Here is a 23,604-nt window from a genome sequence, read left to right as displayed (position 1 = left end):
CTGAATGCGCACTTCTAGGAAGGAGCCTTGATAAGAGGTTTGAATATGCATATATAGTGCCCCACATATACCTAAGACCAGTATGAGATAATAAAGATTAAGTTGACTACATAATTAAGATTTCATATTACATTATCGTTCTGTAATAGTATATATTTTTATATTTCAAACAAAACCCCAGACGCAACGTATCCACCACAAAGTAATGAACAGAGATAAGAGTTTGTGTCATATGAAGCTGAAAATACTATTCACAAATGTAAATACAAATATTTTATTTTAATTTTTTCTTTGCACAATGTTATATCCCCTGGCATCTTCAGAAATCGGCTAAATTTCACAGGTTGCTTTCGTTTGCTCCAGATCGTGAACGTATCCAAACTCCCCTTTAAGGGTGTGGGTCTAGGTGATTTAAGCCAATGATATGACTCGGTGTTCTGCAGGAAAAACGGTGACACTTGAGGCAGTGGGTCTTTAAAGGGCTGCTCTGCTCCTGCTCACAAGCTCAATCTCGTAGGACTTGTTAGCGTATCACGTGCCAGATTCTTAATGAAGTGGACACACAAGAGCACTATGTGCGCATGCGCTCGGTGTAAACTGTAGTTGGAAATGAGGTGTCCGTCTTGGAGTAGTCGACTTTTAAAAAGCATCGGCAGCCCGTGATATGACGACTTCGCTAGTTCTGCATCCACGCTGGGCGGACACCTTGATGTACGTTTATGAAAAAAGCCCGAATGAAAACAACCAGAATAAAAGCCAAACAATGGAGGGACTGAGCGGTAATTGCCCTGCGACCCACTGCAGGGACCTGATGTCGCACCCCGCGCTGGGACGACATTCTGGCACCATAGCGACCCACCAGGGCTCCGTCTACTCGGATATTTCCTCCACAGACACTGGCCGACAGTGTCCCGCTTCTCAAACATCATCAAGTGCATCTTTGAGTTACGGTTATCCCTTTGGAAACCCATATTACGGCTGCAGATTATCTCACTCGCACAACGTGAACTTGCAGCAGAAGCCTTGCTCGTACCATCCCGCAGAGAAATATGCCGAGCCCAGCACAGCGCTGCCTACGGAAGAGCTGTCTACCAGGGCGAAAGAGTTTGCCTTCTACCCGAGTTTCGCCAGCTCGTATCAGGCTGTTCCCGGATATCTCGACGTGTCGGTGGTGCCCAGTATCAGTGCCCACCCTGAACCGCGCCACGACGCCTTGATTCCCATGGAGGGCTACCAGCACTGGGCTCTCCCTAATAGCTGGGATGGCTACAAAGAGCCAACACAGCCAACTCATATTTGGAAATCACCTTTCCCAGGTATGGAAAAATATAATGATTTTTAAAGTGTTCCGGCAGATTGTAGTAGTCCAGCTGCTTGCAGTATTTTAATACGCATTAGAGCTATTAAAATGCAGGCAGATAGTTTACTTTGCTTTCGTACTGTGGTCATCTAATTTTATTGTGTTAAAGTCTCCGTATCAACTTACCAATGAGCCACGGGAAACTAAATATGATGAAAAAACACACAACTGTAAATTCCCATGTCTGTCATCACGTGTAATTTTTCTGCATCTCTCATTTTATGCGGATATATTCTTATGGGTTGAAGTTCAACAAATCCCCATGCATTTCTTTGAAATATGCATAAATTGAAAGTAAATTGGAATTCCACGTTACGGTGGGTTTTCTGGAGCCCATCCTTTCTGAGTATTTGCTTTTGACAGTCATATGATGACAATAGTTAAGTTTCGTCAAGTAGAACAGAAAGGAACAGCACTGCATACCTTTGCCCCTTGTATGACAATATAGTGGTTTAGCTAGCCTGCTGCGTTTGGATGGTGCCAATAAATCTTAGCGCCCCCGTGGTGCGTCTTTTGCATATATTAGGATTCATTTATAACATTTGCATTACATACAGATCTTTGCATCATGTCGTATAAATGGTTCAAAAAAACACGGACAGGCTCACCTTTTACGTTGTTTGCCATCACACAGCATGCCTCATATCAACAGCATGCGCCAGTATGCACTTTACAGAGTGTTTACTAGGCTACTTTGTTTAGCTTATGACTTTAGTATCTTTTTGAAATTTGTAGTTATTTTTAATTTCTGGTAGGGACCCTATTGCTTTTTAAATGTTATAAATACACAAGAGCAAGCCACGCAAGCACGGGCACGCAGACAGTTACGCGCGTACACATGCACGAACACACAAGTGCGCGCTGCCTTTCTGTGCTGTTTCAGCCACACACACAGACTGACGTCCTCCCACGCGCATCAACTGATTTGCTTGCAACTAAAAACACATGCAGTGACTCTCATATCCAGTCGGTTATCCTCAATTTAATGACAAGATATAACTGAATGCTTGAGGACAGTGAGTCAAATATTAGGACATAGCTTTAAAATCCTTTAATGTGGATTTTCCCCCAATTTCATGTTTACACAAGAATAGTGTATCGTAACAATCTCTTCTGACAATTAAAGGGGGTGAAAAACTGCATGTACCAGCATTTGTGTTAAGATTGCCATGCTTGTCCTGTCATGTTTTTGCACGGCTGTGTTGCATTTAGTTTTACTCTTGACGAAAGAGACTAGTCACAAAAGTTAGGTTAACTTAAAAAAAAGAACTATGGGGAATTAACAAAAAAAGTGAATAGAGTATAAAAAAGAAAATTGCTTTATATTATGAATAAAACGTAGAATCCTTCAAGAAAGCATTTAAAGAAAAGTATAAAATATGTTTAACATGTATAACTTTGTTGTAAGAATTAAAAACTTAAAGTTGCCAGCTGTCTTCAAGTTAGATGCCAGATTGTGATTCCTGTGTCTTACTGGTGACTGGTGTGTGGCACACACAGCCGGAACAAATATAATTACACTTATCAGTCTTACCCCACAGCTTGATTAGATGTCAACGGGAGAATCGTTTAAGATAACAATAACCGCAGTTACGTTGGTCCACATATTAGTGAGATCAGATAAAGTATTAGTATGAACCATAACTGTCACTTGATATTGAAAGATCATTTACAACAACTGGAAGTTATTCAGTCTCCTCTCCACATGTCAGGTGCAGCACACCAGAGATTCTGACTTCCAGAAAAATTTAACTCTGTACCCCATTCCCGTCACCACACACACACACACACACACACACACACACACACACACACACACACACACACACACACACACACACACACACACACACAGTCAAAGAGATTGTATTTTCCTATTTTCACCCCAGTACAGTCCATCCAAATTTGACCGGCCTTGTCAAACGCAGCATTGCTGGTTTTGTGAAATGAAACATTGTGCTATTTTGCACAGCGACTAATATTTTCCTGGAACTGTTCCTATTTTCTTGCAGATGTTGTGCCATTGCAGCCCGAGGTCAGCAGTTATCGTCGAGGGCGTAAAAAGCGTGTCCCTTACACCAAAATCCAGCTCAAGGAACTGGAGAAAGAGTATGCAGCGAGCAAGTTCATCACCAAAGACAAGAGAAGGCGCATCTCGGCCGCCACCAACCTTTCAGAGCGTCAAGTCACCATCTGGTTCCAAAACCGACGAGTCAAGGAGAAGAAATTTGTCAGTAAATCCAAGAACAGTCATATGCACACCACTTGAATGGATGAGCGACTTTCTTGAAACTGCAAGTCACACTTTCCAAATCATCTTGCCATATATTTACCTCTTCCAATCGTAGTTGAAGAAATTTCTTTTGTATTTTTTAATTTAAGTTCCATCATCAACTCCACCGACCACGCAACCAAGGTCTCCGATTTCAATTTAGAGATAATGCTCTAAAAACTGTGAAAATATAAAAATTCACTTCACATTTTGTTTTATAGGAATGTACATATATAAATATATAATATTTAAAACGATATTAGTATTTCAAAGACAAGTATTGTGTGTTTCCTTTCCTGTTTCCTTTTTCTAAGATTTCAAAAGGACTGATGATATTTCAATACTTGCAACTGATCAAAAAAGAGGACACGGTTTAATGTCATTTTTGAACTGTAATCGCCGCATGGACAATGTTGCGGTGGCGAAAAGACATGCTGAACTTGAGACTTTATCGTCTTCAACAAAAGACTTTCGGAAGAAAGAATAATTTTCTAAATAAAAAAAGGAAAAAGAAAGAAAAAGAAAAAAAATGTTACATCTGAATTTCAAAAGCTATGTGTGTGGGATATGTTAAGCCTGGGGTAAAACAAAGGCTGCTATGTCGTTAATCTGTACAGTGCAATGCCTTTCTTATTTAATTCATATTATCTAGTATGGCGGAAATGTAAACTGGAATATCCCCCAAACCTGTATTTTTTCCTTTTATCAGTGAAGGATTCTGTCATGCAACCGGAATGATTGTAAACCATTAAAGTCAGTGAGTATTACACATAAATGCACAATCGTTTCTATCTTTGTTTTGACTTCGTTAGTGTAACATTGGAGATGATCACACGCCTTGTACGACGCCTGTAATTTCTACTTTGGTGCAGTATGTGAACTGTTTCGTGGTGTTGAATTACGTACTGATAACGTGTTTCATAAATAAATGATGATTATGAAAATGCTCAAATATCCAAGTCAATCAGCCACCCTGCTCGCAGCATTTCCTTTCGTTTCAAGTTACACCGGTGCTACTAAGTAGACACCCAGACCTCTATCGCTTTTCCTCTACAACATCCCAGCAACGGATGGGCGAGTCCAGATTTTTATTTCGCACAATACTCGATTAAGAATAACTGGGCAACCTGGAGTCATCTTGTTGGCAAGCATCATCCCTGCTTGTGATTAGTTAGCACGATTAGTGCGCAACAAGGCATACTGGCACTTGCAAAGTCAGAAAAACATAAATGAATAACTATGCTGGAATTTACTTCTTTTTTCCACGTAGAACTACAATGTTGAGACTTACAGGACCCGTTTATTTACATAGATCAGCTTTGAGAAACGGAGAAATGTGCTCATGAAGTTTGTACCGCAAAATTCCACCGCAATTTCCATCAAAGTTAAAGGCAGTGCATTTTTTTTCTGTTATTTAGCATTTGTTCAAGTTTCAGAATAGCTGGCATTCAGCGAATCAAATGGCTTATCTACCCGCTCTCACGCGAACATTTAGCGGGTTATTATTTTCAATCCTTATTATTTTCCGTCCACAGGTACAAAAGTGTTTTGTTGTGGGTCTAACGGAAACCTTTAAGAGGGCAAGAAACGTTGTCTTAATTAGACACCATCTGTACTGAGAGTATTTATTCATAACATATTTTGCTGATTAATATTTTCCAACATACTGACAAAACCTGAGTAGATTTAAAAGGCAAAGCATTTGCTTTGGTAAATGTAGTTTTAGTCCAGGATCTTCGCTGGATTCGGGATACAGGCTCGAGCCTGCTGTAATTGCAGTACGGAGTTGTTACAGGTAAGCCTACACACAGGTTGCAGTTGTAGTTAAGTTGAGGAGTCATTTCACCCAGCCACCCACTCACACACACACACACACACACACACACACACACACACACACACACACACACACACACACACACAGTCTATCTGCGTCTTAATAGTAGGTCAATTACGCACTGACGCTAAAAACACAATTCCCCACCAAAGCAGCATTATGCAATTATGCAACAAGTCTGTGGTTTTGTTTATGTACATGTTTTTTATCTGTTTAAAGAGAAGGTTTTGTTGTATTTTACATGCACCCACTTGCTTCACATGCAGACTTTAGTCATGAATTTCTCAAAGGTAAGTTAGGCTAGGCTACTTGTGCAACAGGAAATGACTGGAGAAAAATAATACGCGGACACAAACGGTTAGACACGAGTGTCCTGAGAATAATTGAAGATGCGGTCAGTTTATTTTAAGCTCCTGGTGACTAGCCCACATCAAGTCTGTGATTAAATGTTTTATCTGAATTAAAACCAAGGTCTATGACTCTTCGTGTGAGATGTAAAGCGTGAAAACGGTTTCTGTGCCTTTCTTTAGTCCTAGCATTTAACGTCTGAGGCCTTTCCTATTAAATCTAACGTTAAAGTCAATCCCTAAAAAACAAACAAACAAATCCAACCGAATTTATCATTAGTCTAAGTTTTGCTGTTCACTTTCATTTCTTTATGTGCCAATTTCTGGCGCGCTGTGTCAGACTTGAGGCTCTAAGCCGCCAGATTTCAACTTTTGTTCGTTCGTTTCCTGGATTTTCAGTCCCTGTAGAAAGTTCTGGCTCCTCTAATTTACCCTTGACCATGACTATGCAGTCACTTTGACCTTGACATCACAGCGGATTGTGAATAATAAATAGGGGGTTGGACACCACTGCTGACCACTGCTGACGGTTTGTTTGTAGGCAAACAAGGTGTTATTTCCCAGTCTAGACAGACGGGCTTAATGACGTGCCATAAATACATAAAAAGGGGAAGTGTAGCGATATCCTCTGACCTGCGACTCTGACCATCTCTAAGAGCGGTACATTAACATTTTGACTCAGTTGTTTTTTTTCTTTTCTTTCACCCCCCCCCCCTTTTTTTTTAAAGAAGTCATCTAAAAGTACTTGTTCTAGCCCGTACCTCCCAAACCACCAATGGTTTCATGCACTCATCATGAGGTGTGTGTATTATTGACCACGGAGGACAGGTAGAAGTTTTGACGCCTCACACCAACATCAGTAACCCTCAGCAAGCAGCCACACTGCCTACACAGCAAGAGGAAATAATTATACGACGTCGCCCACAATAAAACAATTAAAGGTACGGCTGTTTTCTTCCTAATATGGCAGTAGGCCTACATGGACTTTGTTTTAGGACATTTTGTAGCTTTAAAAAAAACTACACTGAAAAAACAAAAGTAAGGAAGAATATGCTGTGACAAGCATAACCTTAATTTTTAAATGTGGTTTATTTCTGTCGATGAGCTACACTTCGTACAGCGACGACGTGAACGTTTTCATATGTAAAAATGCACAGCTGTTTATATGTATTTTGTTTCAGAACAAATGTATGCGCTACATATTTTTTCTTTAGCTGTGTATTTAAAGTCCGACCAGTAATTTGCCACATAAGTTGGCTAATCTATACCAGCAAAATGCAGTGAAACGAGGGGAAAATGCGCTTTAAAACATACGCGTGTGTAATGCTGTAACATCCATGTTTTTAAAGCGTTATACATATACATATATGAAGAAAGAGAAATGGTACAGTACATAAACTCATGTGTAAATGTATCAGCGTCGCAATAAGCTACACGGTTCCCCTTTTTTCATCTGCTCCGTTTTAGGCCCAAATCGACATCTATGCCAAATATGTTAAATAATCAGTTTATTTTATGTGTCAAACGGGGAATTATGCAGCATATAATCTCATTAAACCAAACAAAACTTCTTCAAAACTAAAATATAAAAGTAGCCCTTGCGTTTTGCTGTCTGTGGAGATGTGAAAGCAGCAGGCCACCGTCAGCTATGAAAAAGGGGGCTGATAACCTCTGGTGGTGACCAGAGGAAAATATCAGGAAGTGTTGCAACAGCATTTTTCTTAATGTGTTTTCGTTCATGTCTAGTTTTAGCGCCTGGTTGACATTTTTTTGCAGTGCTTTTGACAATATTTGCGGAACACGGAGCTAACCTTTGTTTCATTTTGTCTAATTATTTTAAAGTAAAAAAGATTTTAAAAAAGGAAAGTTTTCTGTCAGCATTTAAAGTTGAAGCCTGACGTTTAAAGCTGTCAGAATGACACTTTTATCTTAGTTATTTTACAAGAACACTGCTGTCTGAATTAAATCTTATATTATACCATCAGTGCAAAATTATTTGATGTCTGTAAATCGGTTATTTGATGTATTCTAGGCATAATATGCCCGATCAATGTAAGACGCAGAAGGCTACCGAGACTTTCAGCGTTTAGTTGTTTTATTTATTTATGCATTTATTTGTTGACCTCACTGGAAAAAAGGCGACTTCATATTTTTTAAAAAGTTGCACACTGTTCAAACATGTTACAAGTGAATTAAATCTTGCTATAGGCATACAAGCCAAGTTTTGTTCGAAAATTCATAATCTAATAGTCATAAACAGCCCTAGTTAATTAACACTTTATAGTCAAATTTTTTGATTAAACATTTTACTATACAGGCGCACAGGATACTAAAGTTGTCAAGTTTGGATTAAAAATGAAACCAGCTAATAAAATAAAGAAATCAAAGAAAAAATATTCTTGTTTAACATTTTTTGACAGTTTCTTTCGATACAGCTAAGCTCAAAGTGACGGTCGGGTTCAGATATTCATTTCTATAAAGTGAAGCTTTATATTGATCCTTAGTTTGCGTATTTTAATTTTTTAATTTTTAATTTTCACACAACAATCTCCGGGTTAAATTATAATGAATACGTATTCTATTTGGGTTGTTTTTAGCTTCCTTAATTTGAAATTCAAAATAATAATAATATCATTTTCCCTCGGAATGATATGCGCTGTTCTTAAAGATCCAAGTAGCAGAATTCGTATTTTATCAAAAGAATGCATATAGTTATTTTTGCAAGAAAACCGCATAAAACATAGTGTGTTGCTGTAAACAAACAAACAAACAAACAAAAAAAGCTCTTCCAAAACCTTTCATCTGAAACGTTACCACCTTTGTGGTTCCTTATACTTCCCTTGGTGGTTAGTTTTTCTTGAAGGAAGCTTTTTAGGGGTTGCACATAGCTATAACTGTGGCAACCTGCCTGCCGAGAATCAAAGAGAGAAAAGGGGAAGAAAAGCCCTTTGTTTAGGCTATTGCCCTGTCTGGACAGGGACCAGGGGATTGCACGAGACTGTTTTCAATATAGAGCAGACAGTGTACTAGACAGTGACCTTGACAGTGCTATATGCTTTAAGTTCCTTATTTTAAAATAATAGATTTTCATTATGCTAGAGCACAAGGCCTGTAGCCCACGGTCACATATGACATCATCGTCGAGCTAAATATGCACAGAACAGACGGGCAGTTGTTTGCACGTGAAATCCGGATCTGTGGGATACTTTGGATCAGAGGCGTGGAGAGACGAGGCAAGGAGGCGCAACACATGGCCTCTTTCTCCGAGGTAAAGTGGCGACTTAAGCCTGCACGTTACTTAACGCATGGACGTCCGGAACATTTTGTTGTACACATCACACTGTGCTGTTTTGCTTTTGTCAACTGTTATAATAACACGAGAAGCTGTGAAGTGATAGCGAGGCACCCAAATGCTTTTCATAAGACCGAGGCCTAAGATATTATACTGGATTGATGTTGTGCTGCATTGCGAGACTCCCTAACTAGATGCAAGAATGTGCAGTGATAGGAGAGGCAGTGAGACCAAGGGAGAGAGATAAACCCCGACAGATCCCCAAGAGCTTCTCCAGTTTAAACATTTGATATTTGTTCTTTCTATTTAAGGCTAGAGCGAGGCCCGGTGCCTTTCGGTTAGATTGGATACATGGTCACAAGTTACGGACACAGCTATCAGATATCGGCTGACTTGCAAAAAAGTGTTTAAGTGAATGCTAATGTTCTCACATAACACCTCATTGGCAAATTTCTAATTGGCAACTAGCGACATTCAGCACGCATGTGCAGGCTTCTGTAAGCCGGCGCATTTCTGTTAATGCATAAATTCATAGTGCTGCTGTCAATAAATAAAGGGAATGTTAATATATTTTATATTTGGACCTTTACAATAGATTTTCTTTTCTTGGTGCTATGTTAACAAGGGTGATATTTTTACATTTGTTTTTAATAAGCAACATGGAATTTAGTGCATTATCAAATATACGGATTATATATCTTTAAATTTAATGGAGATATCAACTCTCACAATACATACTGAAGTTTGCTGAACCTCATATCTATTCCTTTATTTTAATGGAGTATTAAAGTTCAACATCAAGTTCATCCCACCTTGTGTCGTGAACTTGAGTAGGCTGACGATGACATAAGTGGGCTATGTTATATGTTATAGCTATGATTTTTTTAAAATATATGTCGTCGGACTTTTTAAACCACCTTGATTGAAATAAGCGGAGACTGGATTATGACAACTTTAGGAATTATATAAATTGATTTTTGGTAGTGGTGGTGGTAGCAAAATTTGAATTTGCAGGGCAATAAACTGTTGCTGGACTCGAATAATACTGAAAGAGTTTAGACGACTGTGCAGTCTTCTTCGATTTATTTATTTATTTTCAAGAAGAAGAAGCCTGTGTGTCCTTGAGGGGAATGCAAACGCCATGGATCAATTATAAGAATATGTACGAGAATTATGGTAATTTGATGACCACAGACCACATTAGAAATAGTTGGGCCAGCTGTTTGCAGAATACCTAAATCATGTGCATATGAGAGTGATTTTTTTATTTATTATTTTTGAAAGAAACTGCACTTTGGCGGAGTGTGAAAAGTTTGCGTGGGTGTGTGTGTGTGCGTGCGTAAACAGAGCGCTTTTGTCAGAAAATAGGATGACGGTATCACAGAATATCTCATATTTGTTCAGTGTCTTCCGAGCTGCGTCCACAAATCAACTAATTAGTGCGATATAAAGCAGAGAGACTCTCGGCTGATTGAATCAGCTAAGGGCCCTCTGATATCTTGTAAAATTCATATAAAAGAATTGTGAGAGGTATAACAATCCCACCAGAGTTTGGCTGCGAACGTTTATTGGCGGTATCTGTTAAAGTTGTTCATGTGAGGTGTACTAGAGAATATTATGTGAAATATACCCTCTTAAAGTAACCTTGTAGAATATCGTCCTCCTTTACAGAGCCAGTGGCTTCAACCTGCTGACCCCGTTACTGTAAATATGAGTAGAGTGCGGCAATGAGCATCAGTCTTTTCTTAAAACAAGCTTGTAAAATTGGGACATCACAGCTTTATATGACACGGAATTCGACCATAATTTGCTAGAAAACAAGATGTCATATGCACCCTCTCCTTCAAGAAAAAATAGTTTTCATAAGAAATAGCATTTAAAAAACTTTTGCCAGCTTATAAAGATATTAAACGAGGCCATGGACAGTTCCGCGAGTGTAAAAGGAGAAAGAGCCCGGGCTCCTTTTGGACGCGGCGTTGCTCGAGTGAGCAAAAACAAGATTCTACATTTTTAATAAAAGGTTTATAGTATTTTTAAAAAGCATATAAACCTCAGTAATACAGAAGTTAATGTTTTGTTTTGTCTGAGATGGACCAAGTGGGTGGTACCATGTGTAGCAGAACTTAGCCTGGACACGTGGTCTGAGAATGACCAATCAGGCGCTCCTCCAGGTTTAACTACGTTAAATGTCAGATTGCAATAAACTAGAAGCTGTTGGTCGGGCCCGCGGAAATGGGCGAGCATAATCTCCTTAATCCAGGGTTTGTGGGACCTTTGGTAAACATCCACACTGGAGACACATTTTACTTTCCGAATTTTAGAGCCTCAGGGGGACAACTGGCGGGGCTACCGTCTCTCTCGTACCCGAGAAGGGACAACGTTTGCTCCCTCCCGTGGAATCCTTCGGAGCCGTGCAATGGATACTCTCAATCCTACTTTAGCAGCCCCGTGTCTATTAACCCTTCCTTCAATCGGTCGTGTGAAATTACCAGACCAGAGGAAGGCAAATGCTATTACAACAATGGCAACGGGAATAGGGAGACCTGTTCAGGTGGCAGCAGTCTCAAACGAGAGGATAGGGCGAGAGACACATCATCCCTAACATCTGACCACGGGATGCACAGTGGAATTGGCAGCACGGCTGCCTTTTCTAAATACGATTATGGGACCGAGCAGCTAACGCAAGACCCGCCATCCTGTCAGTCAATGGAGTCCGATTCCAGCTCCTCTCTGCTCAACGAGGGCAGCAAGCCTTCATCCAGCGACACACAGACCCTGGTGTCACCGGGAAGCCATTCCAGCAACATAGCCGCAGGCGGAGGTGAGCGTATTTTGTTTTTAACCACAGTTCTCACAATCGCACCTTCACGTTATTTATAAGAAAGAACAGGCTGCGCACAGCGTACATTTGCGGTATTAAACCGTCATTAGAGCTCGTTATCTTGATGCACAACATGCAGCTTAGGTTAGCCTGCAGGGTACTTGCGTGGTGTGCAAACGCCACTAGGGGTTGCCCTAAAATACTCCATGCGCCATGTGTGTGTGTACAGTTAGAGATAACCCCCAACAATCCAAATCACAAGCAGCGTTTGAGTAAACAATTTAGTTCCGTCTTCTATTTTTTATAGCTTAGGCGTGGTTCTGTTACTTAGACATATATACGCTTGACTTTGGTCTATTTTGCTCGCACTCACACAGATCAGTGCAGTGATTTAAAGAAGTGAGTCGCTTTGGTTGACTGCATCGAATAGAGACAGTTTTCTTTTTAATGACTCGTAAACAGAATTAATCTCTGTCGCTGTAGACTCAGGAGTCGTTTAATTTGCTTTGAAAGTCGCAAATAAGTACGGGGTATTTGCAAGCACGGCTCAATTACCACGTTAATGCTGCTTTAACTGCAACAATAAAACTTCCTGTGACACAAACCGCGGTATATTGGTGGGCTCCATAAAGGTGGCTGATTTTTCTTTTTGTTTTAAACGTGGGGAACAAAAACGAAACGAAACTGGACACGTCCTGATTTACAAATATTGGGATTTGAGTCAGAGACCAAAACAAATTCATGGTACATGTGCAGGGAATGACAGCTTCCAGGGGCATTCGTTTTCTCAGGTTAAGATAAAGCACAAGCCCTACATCATGGATGTTTAGCAAATCACATCAGCTTACTCCAGCTAAACCAAAACAATACATTTATTTACATATTTAGAAAAGCGCCTTATCACAATGCTATTTAACAGGTTTGCTCTAACATGGCGCATTGCATACTGACTTAACTAGGGAGGCAACTTGACTTGGACAGCTGATGCCCCAGTAGGTTCCCCATAACCTTGGAGGTGACCGTGATTTTGCAACCGTGGTGACTGTGTGCTCCCCTCCTCTCCCCTCTTCTCCAGGTGCCCCGTGGTACCCGATGCACACTCGGACCAGAAAGAAGCGCAAACCTTATTCCAAGCTTCAGCTGGCTGAGTTAGAAGGTGAATTTATGCTGAACGAATTCATCACCAGGCAGCGGCGGAGGGAACTCTCCGATCGTCTGAACCTCAGTGACCAACAAGTCAAGATCTGGTTCCAGAACCGCAGGATGAAGAAGAAGAGACTCATGCTGAGGGAGCAAGCTTTGGCCTACTTTTAGAGATGCGGCAGAAGGTGAATCGATAGGCAGTAAAAAATAAAAAATAAAAAAAAAGGAAAAGAAAAAGCCAAGCCTTCTACGCTCCCTTAGGTCTTCTTTTAGTGCATGCAACCATCTACCCATCTTTTACATTGCAAGCATTTATTACCCTACTTTATTTCTAATATTTTTATATCAAAGGTGCGGGTTGCAAAACCCCTAAACAAGCCGCTGCCTGGCATCCAAAGCTATACACGTCAGTGAGTCTTCACGTTTTGGTATAATCGCACAGAAGAAGCTGTGAGAATGTGTTTGTGTGCGTGTGTTTTACTTTATCTCGATGTGTCACGACATTAGTGTACGGCCTAAATGTGTCTTTAGTGTAACATCTTTTCGGTTGACACATAGTGACGACTTCAGGATTGTTACCGTTTTAGTCAGAGAAAATAAGGCGGGAGAGTCGACGAGCCCTCGAAATAGGCCTAAAAATAATAGTGAAGTCAGACAGGGAAGCCTGACGGGGCGAATCAGTGCAAAAAGAAATGTCTGAAATTATGAAGTGATAAAGAAGAATCTCGGTTTCGGTCGCCATGCCATATTTTGTTAGGTAAGAGGAACAACGCCTTTATCTTGTCTCCATAGTTTTCGCCACGTTTATGGGCACGTTCACGGTCACGGGCGGCAGATCTGGAAGTCTGGGAGTCTGCGTGAGGAGGCGAGAACTAAAACCGCAGTGTAATTCATATCAATGTTTTTATGACTGCGCATTGAAAATTGATTGCCATGACTTTGTTCATGTGCAAATAGATTTCTGAAGGTATTTCCCTCTTTCACCCCTACTTTTATCGCTTTTAAACGTGTCTTAACATCAACCACTGAATCCTGCATGGGTTGCGTTTCTTTCGTTTAGTGAGGTCACCGTTAGAAAACGGGTTTGAGCTGCTATAAAAAGTTTAAGTCCAGACTGTACCAGTCAAAAAAGTGTATTTTACAATGAACTAGCGAGGACCTGTAATGGAAAGATTCAACAGTACTACACAACTGTGTTCAAGGCCAACTCGGTTACAGCGAGGGACCCGCCTAAACTTGCAACAGCGGGAGAATAAGTTGTTTTTTGGGGAAAGCGCATTTCAGAAACTCGGTGCTTATGATTTTTTTTAAAATCAATATGTAGAATTAAAAAAAATGTAATCATAGGCTTATGTGTGTGCTCCCTTAATTCAGAGTGAATGCAGTGCATTATCCGTCATGTACAATGAGTAAGCTATAGCAGTGAAATGTTCTCAGCATGTTATTGATGTGAAATAATCATAAGTCATGTTCTGCAGGACACTTTTTCTGTAGGTGACTTTTATATTTTTTCTTCCAAACAAATGCCAACAAACGAAAACTTTTTGGACTCAAACGTCTTCAAAGAATGTATTATTATTATTATTAGAATTATTATTACTAGAATTATTATTAGGGAGGGAGGACGGTCTGTTAGACCTATTAATGTACTTGCTTTTTGCAATGTGCTCAGTGTTGCCCCTTTCTTTACCCTGTACTTGTGTACAACTTTGTTCAATGAAATGACATATGTTGGTATTTGCATCCTATTTGAGGAGGCCTTATCGCTATGTAATAGGCTAGTGCTTTATGTTATTGACCGTCTTGTAACAATATCGCATTCCATGGGCTATAGCCTATTTGTGGTTGTAAGGGCTGGAAATGTAGGCCAAAAGTGTATAGTGTCAAGAATGGTAAGAAATGGTATGTAAGGTTTGTTTAATTTTTTTAAATTTTACAAATGTTTTTATTTTTTTTATATTATTATTATTATTATTATTATTATTATTATTATTATTATTATTATTATTATTATTATTTTACCATTCATGACATTTAAAGAAACGACGTTTCAATGTAGTAGTTGTTTATTATCGTTATTTTATGTCACTCCGATTGCATTCCTTTCTTTGCGCTTGTAAGGATTGCTACGTTGTCTTGTAAAAGTAATAATGATATGAATGTATATGCGTAAGGTCTTCAATAAAACACAGTATTGAAAAGATTACTGGTATTAGCCTGTTATTATGTTGCTTATCTGAATGTTCTGCTTCAACACCAATGATAACTGTGGGGATTATTTTATTGGACGTGACCTGTAACACGGTTTAAAAGATACACGCGTCCACCACACTGAAATAAAGATTTGAACATTAATAGGACATTTGAAAGCATTTGAAAGAGTGTTTTGTTGGCACATTAATTACACATGCTGTGAAACGTAAGAAAATAGAGCCCACGCAGGGGGGGCTTTATTTATTTTTTATTGTTGCCGCAACAGATGCAAAGGTAGGTTATAGGCAAATAGGTTAAAATACAAAATTGCATCCAGGTGCATATTTTAAACTAACACTGAATATTGTGTTTATGAAGCCTGGGACACAACAACAACTACAAAACACCTAGACTGGTTTAAAGTAAAATTCCCTTTTCCGTCCTTGTGGTTTCTCTTGAAGTTCGACCTAATCAATGTCACTGGTATGCTACAAGCCTATAACGGCGCAGCTAAACACGCAATAGCTCTGTAAAGCAGTAATGGGGTTACACCCCAGTGCTCCATATAGTCAAGCCCCTTGGACTGCCTTTTCCTTGTGTATCCCATCTTCTGCCTTGCAGTGCGGATTTATAAGTGTGATAATTATATATCAAAGTAAAGTTCATTATAACATGCACGCAGACCAAATAAACATGCTTCCCTTAAATGACATGCACAGTACGCACACACTCCTTTACAATGAACCGTTTCTAAAACCCACAAGGCTCTCCCTACTGGCAAATGAGTGTAAAGCAATGCGCGGCGGTGCAGCGTCGTCCTGTCAGCTATCTAAACATGCAATTGTACGTTTGTCTTCAACAGTTTGCAGTCTGAGTTATGGTGAAGTAGGCTATGTTCACTGGAAACTGCTGTGCTGTCTGCATTTGGAATCAGATGTTGCCATTTCAGTGAACTGTGAACGTCTGCTCCTTGCAGCCGCCTGACTGAATGGCATTCCTGACTTGGTCTGTGCGTGATCAGGCATACATGTACAAATGTAAGATGGCGTGAGCTCATTACAGTCCCCTTGGTGTTCGATTAACTATTGAATCATATATTTATGATTTAAGATATATCAGTGAGCTTCTGAAATTTCGAAACGTTTATTTCGAGTTGATAAAAGTCTTGCAGGAGTGTTACCGGAGCTCTATTATTTTCATCAATTCAGAATTATTTTTGTACTTTTATGTGCTGTATATGATTTAATAAATATAACGGCTGTACGGTCCTCCGTGAGGTTGTCTGTACACACTGCTTCAAAAAGGGCACGATGTATGTGCGGATATGAAAACAAAAATCGAAATGCTGATTTTTTAAGTAACTCTAGTAAATGTAATTAACACTTCTCCAATTGTTTATGAATTTAAACACATGACACGTCAAGGGAAGGCGTAAATGAAAGACACATGCTGGCATCATGTAGATTTTGCTTAGGCCTACCTGATAAAACGGTGATTTGAAATCGTTTCGATATATCACGGCAACGGAATTTTAGTCATTTCTTTATCTTTAAAACAAGAAAGCAGTGCGTAATATTCTCATATTTTCCATTTTACGCAGCGATGACAACACAATATGTCCGTGTATGTTTTAATGAATACACAGTGCATCATATTCACAAAGCGACGCCAATCTGATGCAAAACATTACTCGTTAAGCGCACCTAGTATTTGTTGCAATAATTAACTAAGACTATGAAATAATGCCAGGCGATCTTAAAGTGGCTTTATTGAATTTGATCACCGAAAGGACGTCGTTCATAACAGCTCCAGCCTTTTCAGGTCATCAAACGCGTTGTTGACCATGAAAGGAGATAAAATTGTATCTTATGTTTGTGCGTTGCCTTGTTAAATTGGTAAGAAGAGAATGGCATACGGAAAAAGCACCATCGTCTTTCTTGCTTTTTGTTTAATCGCAAACCTTCGTGGCTATACTATGTTACAAATGTACAAATATATTTTTAGAAGGATTCAGGAAAACCTGCCATGAATGACAACACGAGCAGAAACTCATTAAGGTTCCATGGATCTGCTTCTATAACCCGCAAAAGAACCTATTGACATGAAAACGAGGGCGAGAAGCAATAGATATGAGCCAGGATCCATGGTTTGTAACAAACTGCGGTAGATTAACGCTCACTTAACAAAGAAAGAGTAAAGTGCAATTCACAGCAGCAACAATTTACATAACATCTTAATTCGAATGTATTTTGACAGCTACGTAATTAGACTAAGCACCCAAACAAGTCTACTTTCAGCACAGCGTGAATGCGATTAGTGTCACGACTAAATGACACAAACACTCGTGTGTATTTAGAGGCTAGTTCAATGCGTCATTTGTAAAATGGTTGGATTTTTTTGGGGACTCATTAACTTGACAATCAGGCCTTTGAACTGTGTCGAATCAAATGCCGAACACGGAATTTTAACTTGAACTTCAAGCCAGAGTAATCTATTAATATTATTTATTACTTTCTGTAACTTGTTTATTTAGACAGAGGATCTTTGCTCTACTTTATCATTGCTTGGAAGGTTTTCCACGTCCAGAAACACCAGTTCACGACGCCATTACCTGCCTCTCTGTTCTTCTAAGGCTAAAATGATTACTGCGTAATATCTCATTTTAGTTTGCCTTTACATGTCTTGTCTGCATTCTAAAGTGACCGAATTCCCTTTCTACAAAATGATGAGTTTAAAAAACCACAAACAATCAAAGATATGCTTTGCGTTTCCAGACAATCTGGTGATATTTGGCGTTGCAGGATTTTACAATAGGTCTTTCACAGCTCTTGAGCACTTTTGACTTTGAGACTGGCTAAATCTGTTTATGGCAGCCTGTCTCCGCGTCCCAAAGGTCACTGAGCTTCACAGTGCCCTTCGCAGAGAACTTGTGTGGAGTGTGGTCTACGTCCCCCGTCACCCCACTGTCGTTTATGGTACAAAGCTGGCCTGAGAAATAGAAAGCTCTGTTATTCCTACTAAAGTGTGTGGCAGAGGGGGAGTGTGGAGTGTGTGGACGTGCGTGAGTGTGAATGTGTGTGTTTTAAAGGAGACTGTTAATGTGATAAAGAGAAGATAGGTAGGATGCTCAACGTAAGAGATCTATATCGTTTTACGTCTTTCAGAACTATTATATATTGATTTTGACATGATTTGAAATGAGTTCGCCACTAGCTGCTTTTTTTCTGAAACGCACGCCCGTATCAATTTGTTTTTCAATAGCATCGCGCCTCCAACAGCCCTTAATACGGGGTGTGAAGGTTTCATTGCTGTCTCAAAAGAGCCGAATTCCTTTTAGACCAGTTGTCCCTGGTGTAAAGAAAAGCAAAACATTTCAGAATCGATTGAAATCATTGTAATGTTTCTCGATCAGCCAGTTATATTATCACGGCAGGGCTTTATGTTCTATTTTCGCAATAATATAAAGAATGTAAACATTGTGCACAGCGCTGGTCAGCTCGTGTTTATGCAGTATGGCTATATAATGCCGGTGTTTTGATTGAACTTTCTTTCTTTTTTCTTGACAAATTGTTTGATTTTCTCTCTGACGAGGACACTTGAGGCGTTTTTAATTGGCATTCCGTATTTTTGATAGAGGACTGGTCTTTCCAAGGGCGACTCTTTCCAAGGGCCTTAAAGTGCCCACTGAAGGTCAAGTATGCAAGGATGGAACTGCATTAACTGTTTCATACATGGTGAAAAATTTTGTGTCACCTTCAAGTTTGATTAGCGTTGGTGGTGTAGCTTGAGCTATATTACCGTCTATTATTTTATATGCATTGGCACGGTGTAAATGTAAGGGCTCCTTAAAAAGCAAACATATATCAGAGCTAACACGACATTAGCACTAAGTTTAAGCAAGTATTTCAAACATATCTGAGATGACAGCAGGAAACTCGTCGCTTTTAGTTTAGGCATACAGAACCATTTTTCGCAAGACTAACGCAAACAAAACCGACTTTTGACACCCACGCAGAAATCAGCCACCAGTATCTCAGTTTGCATTAAGGTTCAAAACTTTATCACGATTACCCTGCTGTATGCGTGGATATGTACATTTTCTCAGTTGGGCTCGGTAACATCAGAAAAGATTAGATCAAATATTTAAAAAAAAACAATAACATCAGGAATTTGCTTGTAACGCTTGAAAAAAAAAGAAAAAAGAAAATAGTATAATTATTACACTAAAGTTGAGTTATGTCAAAATATGACGAAACCAAACGAAATGCATTATCTTTAAGTTAGCAAATTCAAAATAAACACATGCGTCATGCTTGGGTCCGTCCAATGCGTAATATCGTAAGCGCGGTAAAAAACAAAACAAAAAAGAAAAGACAATTCCTTTATTCATTTTTCACTTTTTAAATGCCCCTTCTTATTATGTGATGTGATTTTAAAAAATATAATTTAGGTATTTTAGAAGATTAACTCTAGTAAATAGAAGATTCCAGTGCACGCCGAGCCTAAAAATATCTTTTTAAATATATCAGCATGTGACCATAGCCTCAAGTAGGGTTTTTCAAATAAAATGCTCTTTATTCGGACTTTTGTAGAATAGTATTAACCGTGAAGCCGAGTGTCCCTCTAGCAAAACACAAATAGAAGCTCACGTTTAGTTCCTCTAGAATTTGTTCAGATAGACTCGCTTCACTGTTCCTCTGTTTAAATGGTTTCCAGGTCTCTCTCTCTCTTTCTCTCTCTCTGTGCTTTTTAGGGCGTCGAAATAACACATGGGAGCTGAATGCAGTAGTCACTATACTGAGCGATTTCTTGTGATGTGCAATCATTTAATACTTCTAATAAAAAAAAGAGCGTTAACACATTGTTGTGAAAGCTTTATGTCCTTGTGGTTGAAAGTGAAATACACTCTGGAGATTGCTCTAAATGTAACAGCAACACACAGCCTTATCTTGTCAGCTATTGTTGTCACCACAAACGCTTTACGCTAGGTGCACTCACGGAGATCTTAGTTTAAAAAAAAGAAAAAAGAGTGAGACAAGAAAAACAAGCCTCTTTAGTGTTGCCTGGAACTCTTCACAGCTCATACAGGGAGGTTTAACTGCCCGGCTTACATCCAATTAAACTTATCTAGGCCATGAGGGGACAGTAATATGATTACGCAGGCTTCCCACATTTAGCCTTGACTTCAGCTAACTGTAGAGCAGTGTCCTGGTAAACTGCACCCATTGTGTATTTGTGTGTGTGTGTGTAGCTCTGTGTCTGTGGTGAAACTTGTATCTTTTGGCAATGGCTTTATCGACACTTTGGCGCAACCCCTTTCTTTCTTTCTTTTTTTACAAGAAGGTGACGCCTAGGCTAACAGTTGTAATTTCGGTGCTAGGTAGCAACACATAGCTTAAATTCCTCAGACACAGCTATAACGGTGCTTTGACAGTGATATTTAAGGGAGTATTAGCAAAGCACCAAACTGAACATTGTGTCTGAAGACGACTGGAACGGGCACTTAAAATGTTCTCATTGTCTGAGTTGTTTTTAATTAGAATTATAAGGAGACATATCTGGGATACAGGCCATTTTGCTTTAAAACTCTGCATACGCTTTGCCTGCTCATTTGGTGCAGCCTTATCAAACTTTCCTGGGTCCTACTGCTAGCGGAATTTGTGCTCCGGCTCCCACATCCAGTGAAATAAACACATGGTAAATCCTATTCTTTCACTTTTGTTCCTTGCGCACCAAGGTGAAAGCAGTCAGTGTTTGAACCCCAGGAAGCGGATATTGCCAAGTGATGGACGCTGGCTGGTCATATTTTCCATATTATGACAATTACCGCAACTTAAATGCAACCAGGAGTGCCATTTTCCATTTGTTTAAATGTAGAAATAGTTCTTGAGTCCAGAGAAGCCTTTCTGTGTTTCTGTTGTCGTGATCAGCAGCTTTAACCTTTAAATTTTATTAGTGCATCGCTTATTCATACCCTCGCATTACTTATTTATGCCGGGCTATTACGCATCATTGAAATGATTATGATGAGGAAATGAATTGACAGTATTGTTTTGGACTGTCTGCCTCGATTCTGTTATTGCCCGCTGAAAGGAAAGTTTGGAGTTTTTATTTATTGTTTTTTTAAATTATTATTCATTCTTTATTTCTTGGATGATATAAGGATGATATAAGGATGCATTTTAAATGTCATAATTCAGAACCCTTTTTACAGCCAAGGCCAATTAGTATGGCGGCTTTTCGGGTTTTAGAAATTCAACTTCAAATGCAAGTCTTGGGTTTATTTTTATTATTATTATTAATCACACAGTGCACTATATATTTCATAGTGTTAATATTGGAAATGACATTTTGATGCGCGAATTATTCTTGTTGTTGCACAGCAGCCCAACAGTAATGGAGCAGCATGTGTCAAACATGTGTCCATATAGGCCACAGGGCCAGTGTGTTTACACAAATATTTCCAGAGCTGTGATTGTTAATGAGAAAAAAAACAAATACAGCAGCCGGGCTTCATGCATCACAAATAAATTCTTATTGTCTTTTTCTTTTTGCTTATCTCAGTATATTTTATTCGGAGTAATTTTTATTAGATATTTTGCCTCGCAAACGTCCCAAACGCCAGATTTGAAACTTTTATTCCGATATTCGTGGAACAAAAGACCAGATTTCTTAAATATGTGCGTGAGTCGAAGTAAAAAAAAAACCCAAACATAAATAAAAAATCAAGCTGAAATTAATCTCGCTGCCTCTTTGTAGAAAGGTTGCACAATATCCACTTCCTGAAATCCAAATTCCTCTCATTCTCAGCGTTTATGGTTTTCTATGGAACAAAGGGATTTAGCGTTACTACAGCCATTCGCAGTTTTATGGTGGACGTAGAGAGGATTTTAGTGGTCAAATTCAAGTGCTGTGTCTGGACAGCTGTCTGCTTTCTTTGTACTTGGATTCAGGATGCATCATGTGAGGCAACCTTTTGTCTGTAGGGGTAGTAAACAAGCTAATGCCATTGCCACGTTTTCACAAATTCGCCTGCAGTGGAAGCTCACTTCCAATGCTTGGAGTCGGATGATGTTGCTTCTTCTTCCCATTGCTGTCGGGAGTCACCGAAGTCACTAACTTTCTTTGAAATTATATATGTATAGCAACACAGGTGTCCCCTAAGATACGGCAACAGAACGATATTGTGTTATTGGAAAATTGGGTAATAATTTGAGAGTATATTGCAGCGTTTAGGAAGCAGCCTATAATCATAAACAATGGGCCATCATATTAATTTCACCTTGAGATAGTATCAGTTAGTCTATAAAGATTCTGAGATGGCCCTCAACAGTACAATTAAAAGTTTACAATGACGCAGGAAATCACACGCAGGCGCATCTTTTCTCCAAACAATTCATTTTATTGGAATTTTTTTAAAGTTCGAGGAACACGTCCCTGTCTGTCACGCACAGATGAATGTCGACATCCTGGTGAAAATAAAATAATCAGAGCAGCTTGGACCATCAGCTGGGACTTATTTAATTTTAGAGGGAAACGTCGGATGCACTCCTACTACTCGGTCTATAGGCCTTTAAGTAGCGCAGCGCATTACTGAACAGACTAATACTTGCTCTGCTCTGCATCTTATAGATACTTATAGAAGGATTTTCATGCCAATAAAGTCCAACCACACCTTTTCCAAACTTATAAATCAGAACATTTTGAAAGTGTGAGCTATTCAACACATTGAATATTCTGAGGAGTGTTGCCAATAACCACTCCAAACTGGAGTAATGCTAAAGCCAGTCATTTGAGGTACTAATTATTTGTGTATGTGTGTGTGTGTGTGTGTGTGCGCGCGCGCGAGTGTGTGTGCGTGTGTGTGTGTGTGTGTGTGTGTGTGTGTGTGTGTGTGTGTGTGTGTTTATATATATTGGGGCACACTTTTGGTCCGAGTTAGATGCATGGCCCATGGTTCTGCAGGGATTCCAGGATCGAGGTCTTGAATTGTCTGATTGTCTTCTATGAACTCATCCAGAGTCAAATGGAATAATTAGTGTGGACCGAATAACTTGCTCAACCAACATGCCTTACCTTGTAGTGTAATTACGGTTTCCTTCCCCGTTTTTCATTTGATGAACCCTAAACAACTGAACGGCAAAGTAATGCAATAGGGTGCTGCATAATTTTAAAAACATAACCATGAATGATTCAGATATCTGTTTATTAATCACGATTTTATGTGCAGCGAACTCGGATAAGCACCTACGAGTGGAAATGCATCAAAACAAATAATAGCTCATAATCTTCTTAAAAAGCGTAAAAAGAGTCATTTGCTGTGATTTGTGCAACTTTTT

General features: G+C 39.4%; 2 protein-coding genes across 2 annotated transcripts; both read left to right on the top strand.

The window, feature by feature from the left end:
* The first annotated feature begins 504 nt into the window (after nt 1-504).
* hoxc13a (homeobox C13a) lies at nt 505-4,534 on the top strand. Its single transcript, XM_006785658.3, has 2 exons — nt 505-1,316; nt 3,373-4,534. Exons 1-2 carry the CDS (start codon nt 665-667, stop codon nt 3,627-3,629), a joined length of 909 nt encoding a protein of 302 aa, XP_006785721.1. The 5' UTR covers nt 505-664; the 3' UTR covers nt 3,630-4,534.
* Nucleotides 4,535-11,329: 6,795 nt separating this feature from the next.
* hoxc12a (homeobox C12a) lies at nt 11,330-14,970 on the top strand. The gene is made up of 2 exons (XM_006785659.3): nt 11,330-11,929; nt 13,005-14,970. Exons 1-2 carry the CDS (start codon nt 11,341-11,343, stop codon nt 13,241-13,243), a joined length of 828 nt encoding a protein of 275 aa, XP_006785722.1. The 5' UTR covers nt 11,330-11,340; the 3' UTR covers nt 13,244-14,970.
* The last annotated feature ends 8,634 nt before the right edge of the window (nt 14,971-23,604 follow it).

The sequence above is a fragment of the Neolamprologus brichardi genome, chromosome 20 (assembly GCF_056152115.1).
Source record: "Neolamprologus brichardi isolate AB-2024 chromosome 20, ASM5615211v1, whole genome shotgun sequence".
Classification (NCBI taxonomy): domain Eukaryota; kingdom Metazoa; phylum Chordata; class Actinopteri; order Cichliformes; family Cichlidae; genus Neolamprologus; species Neolamprologus brichardi.
This window is presented reverse-complemented; position numbering and strand designations above follow the sequence as displayed.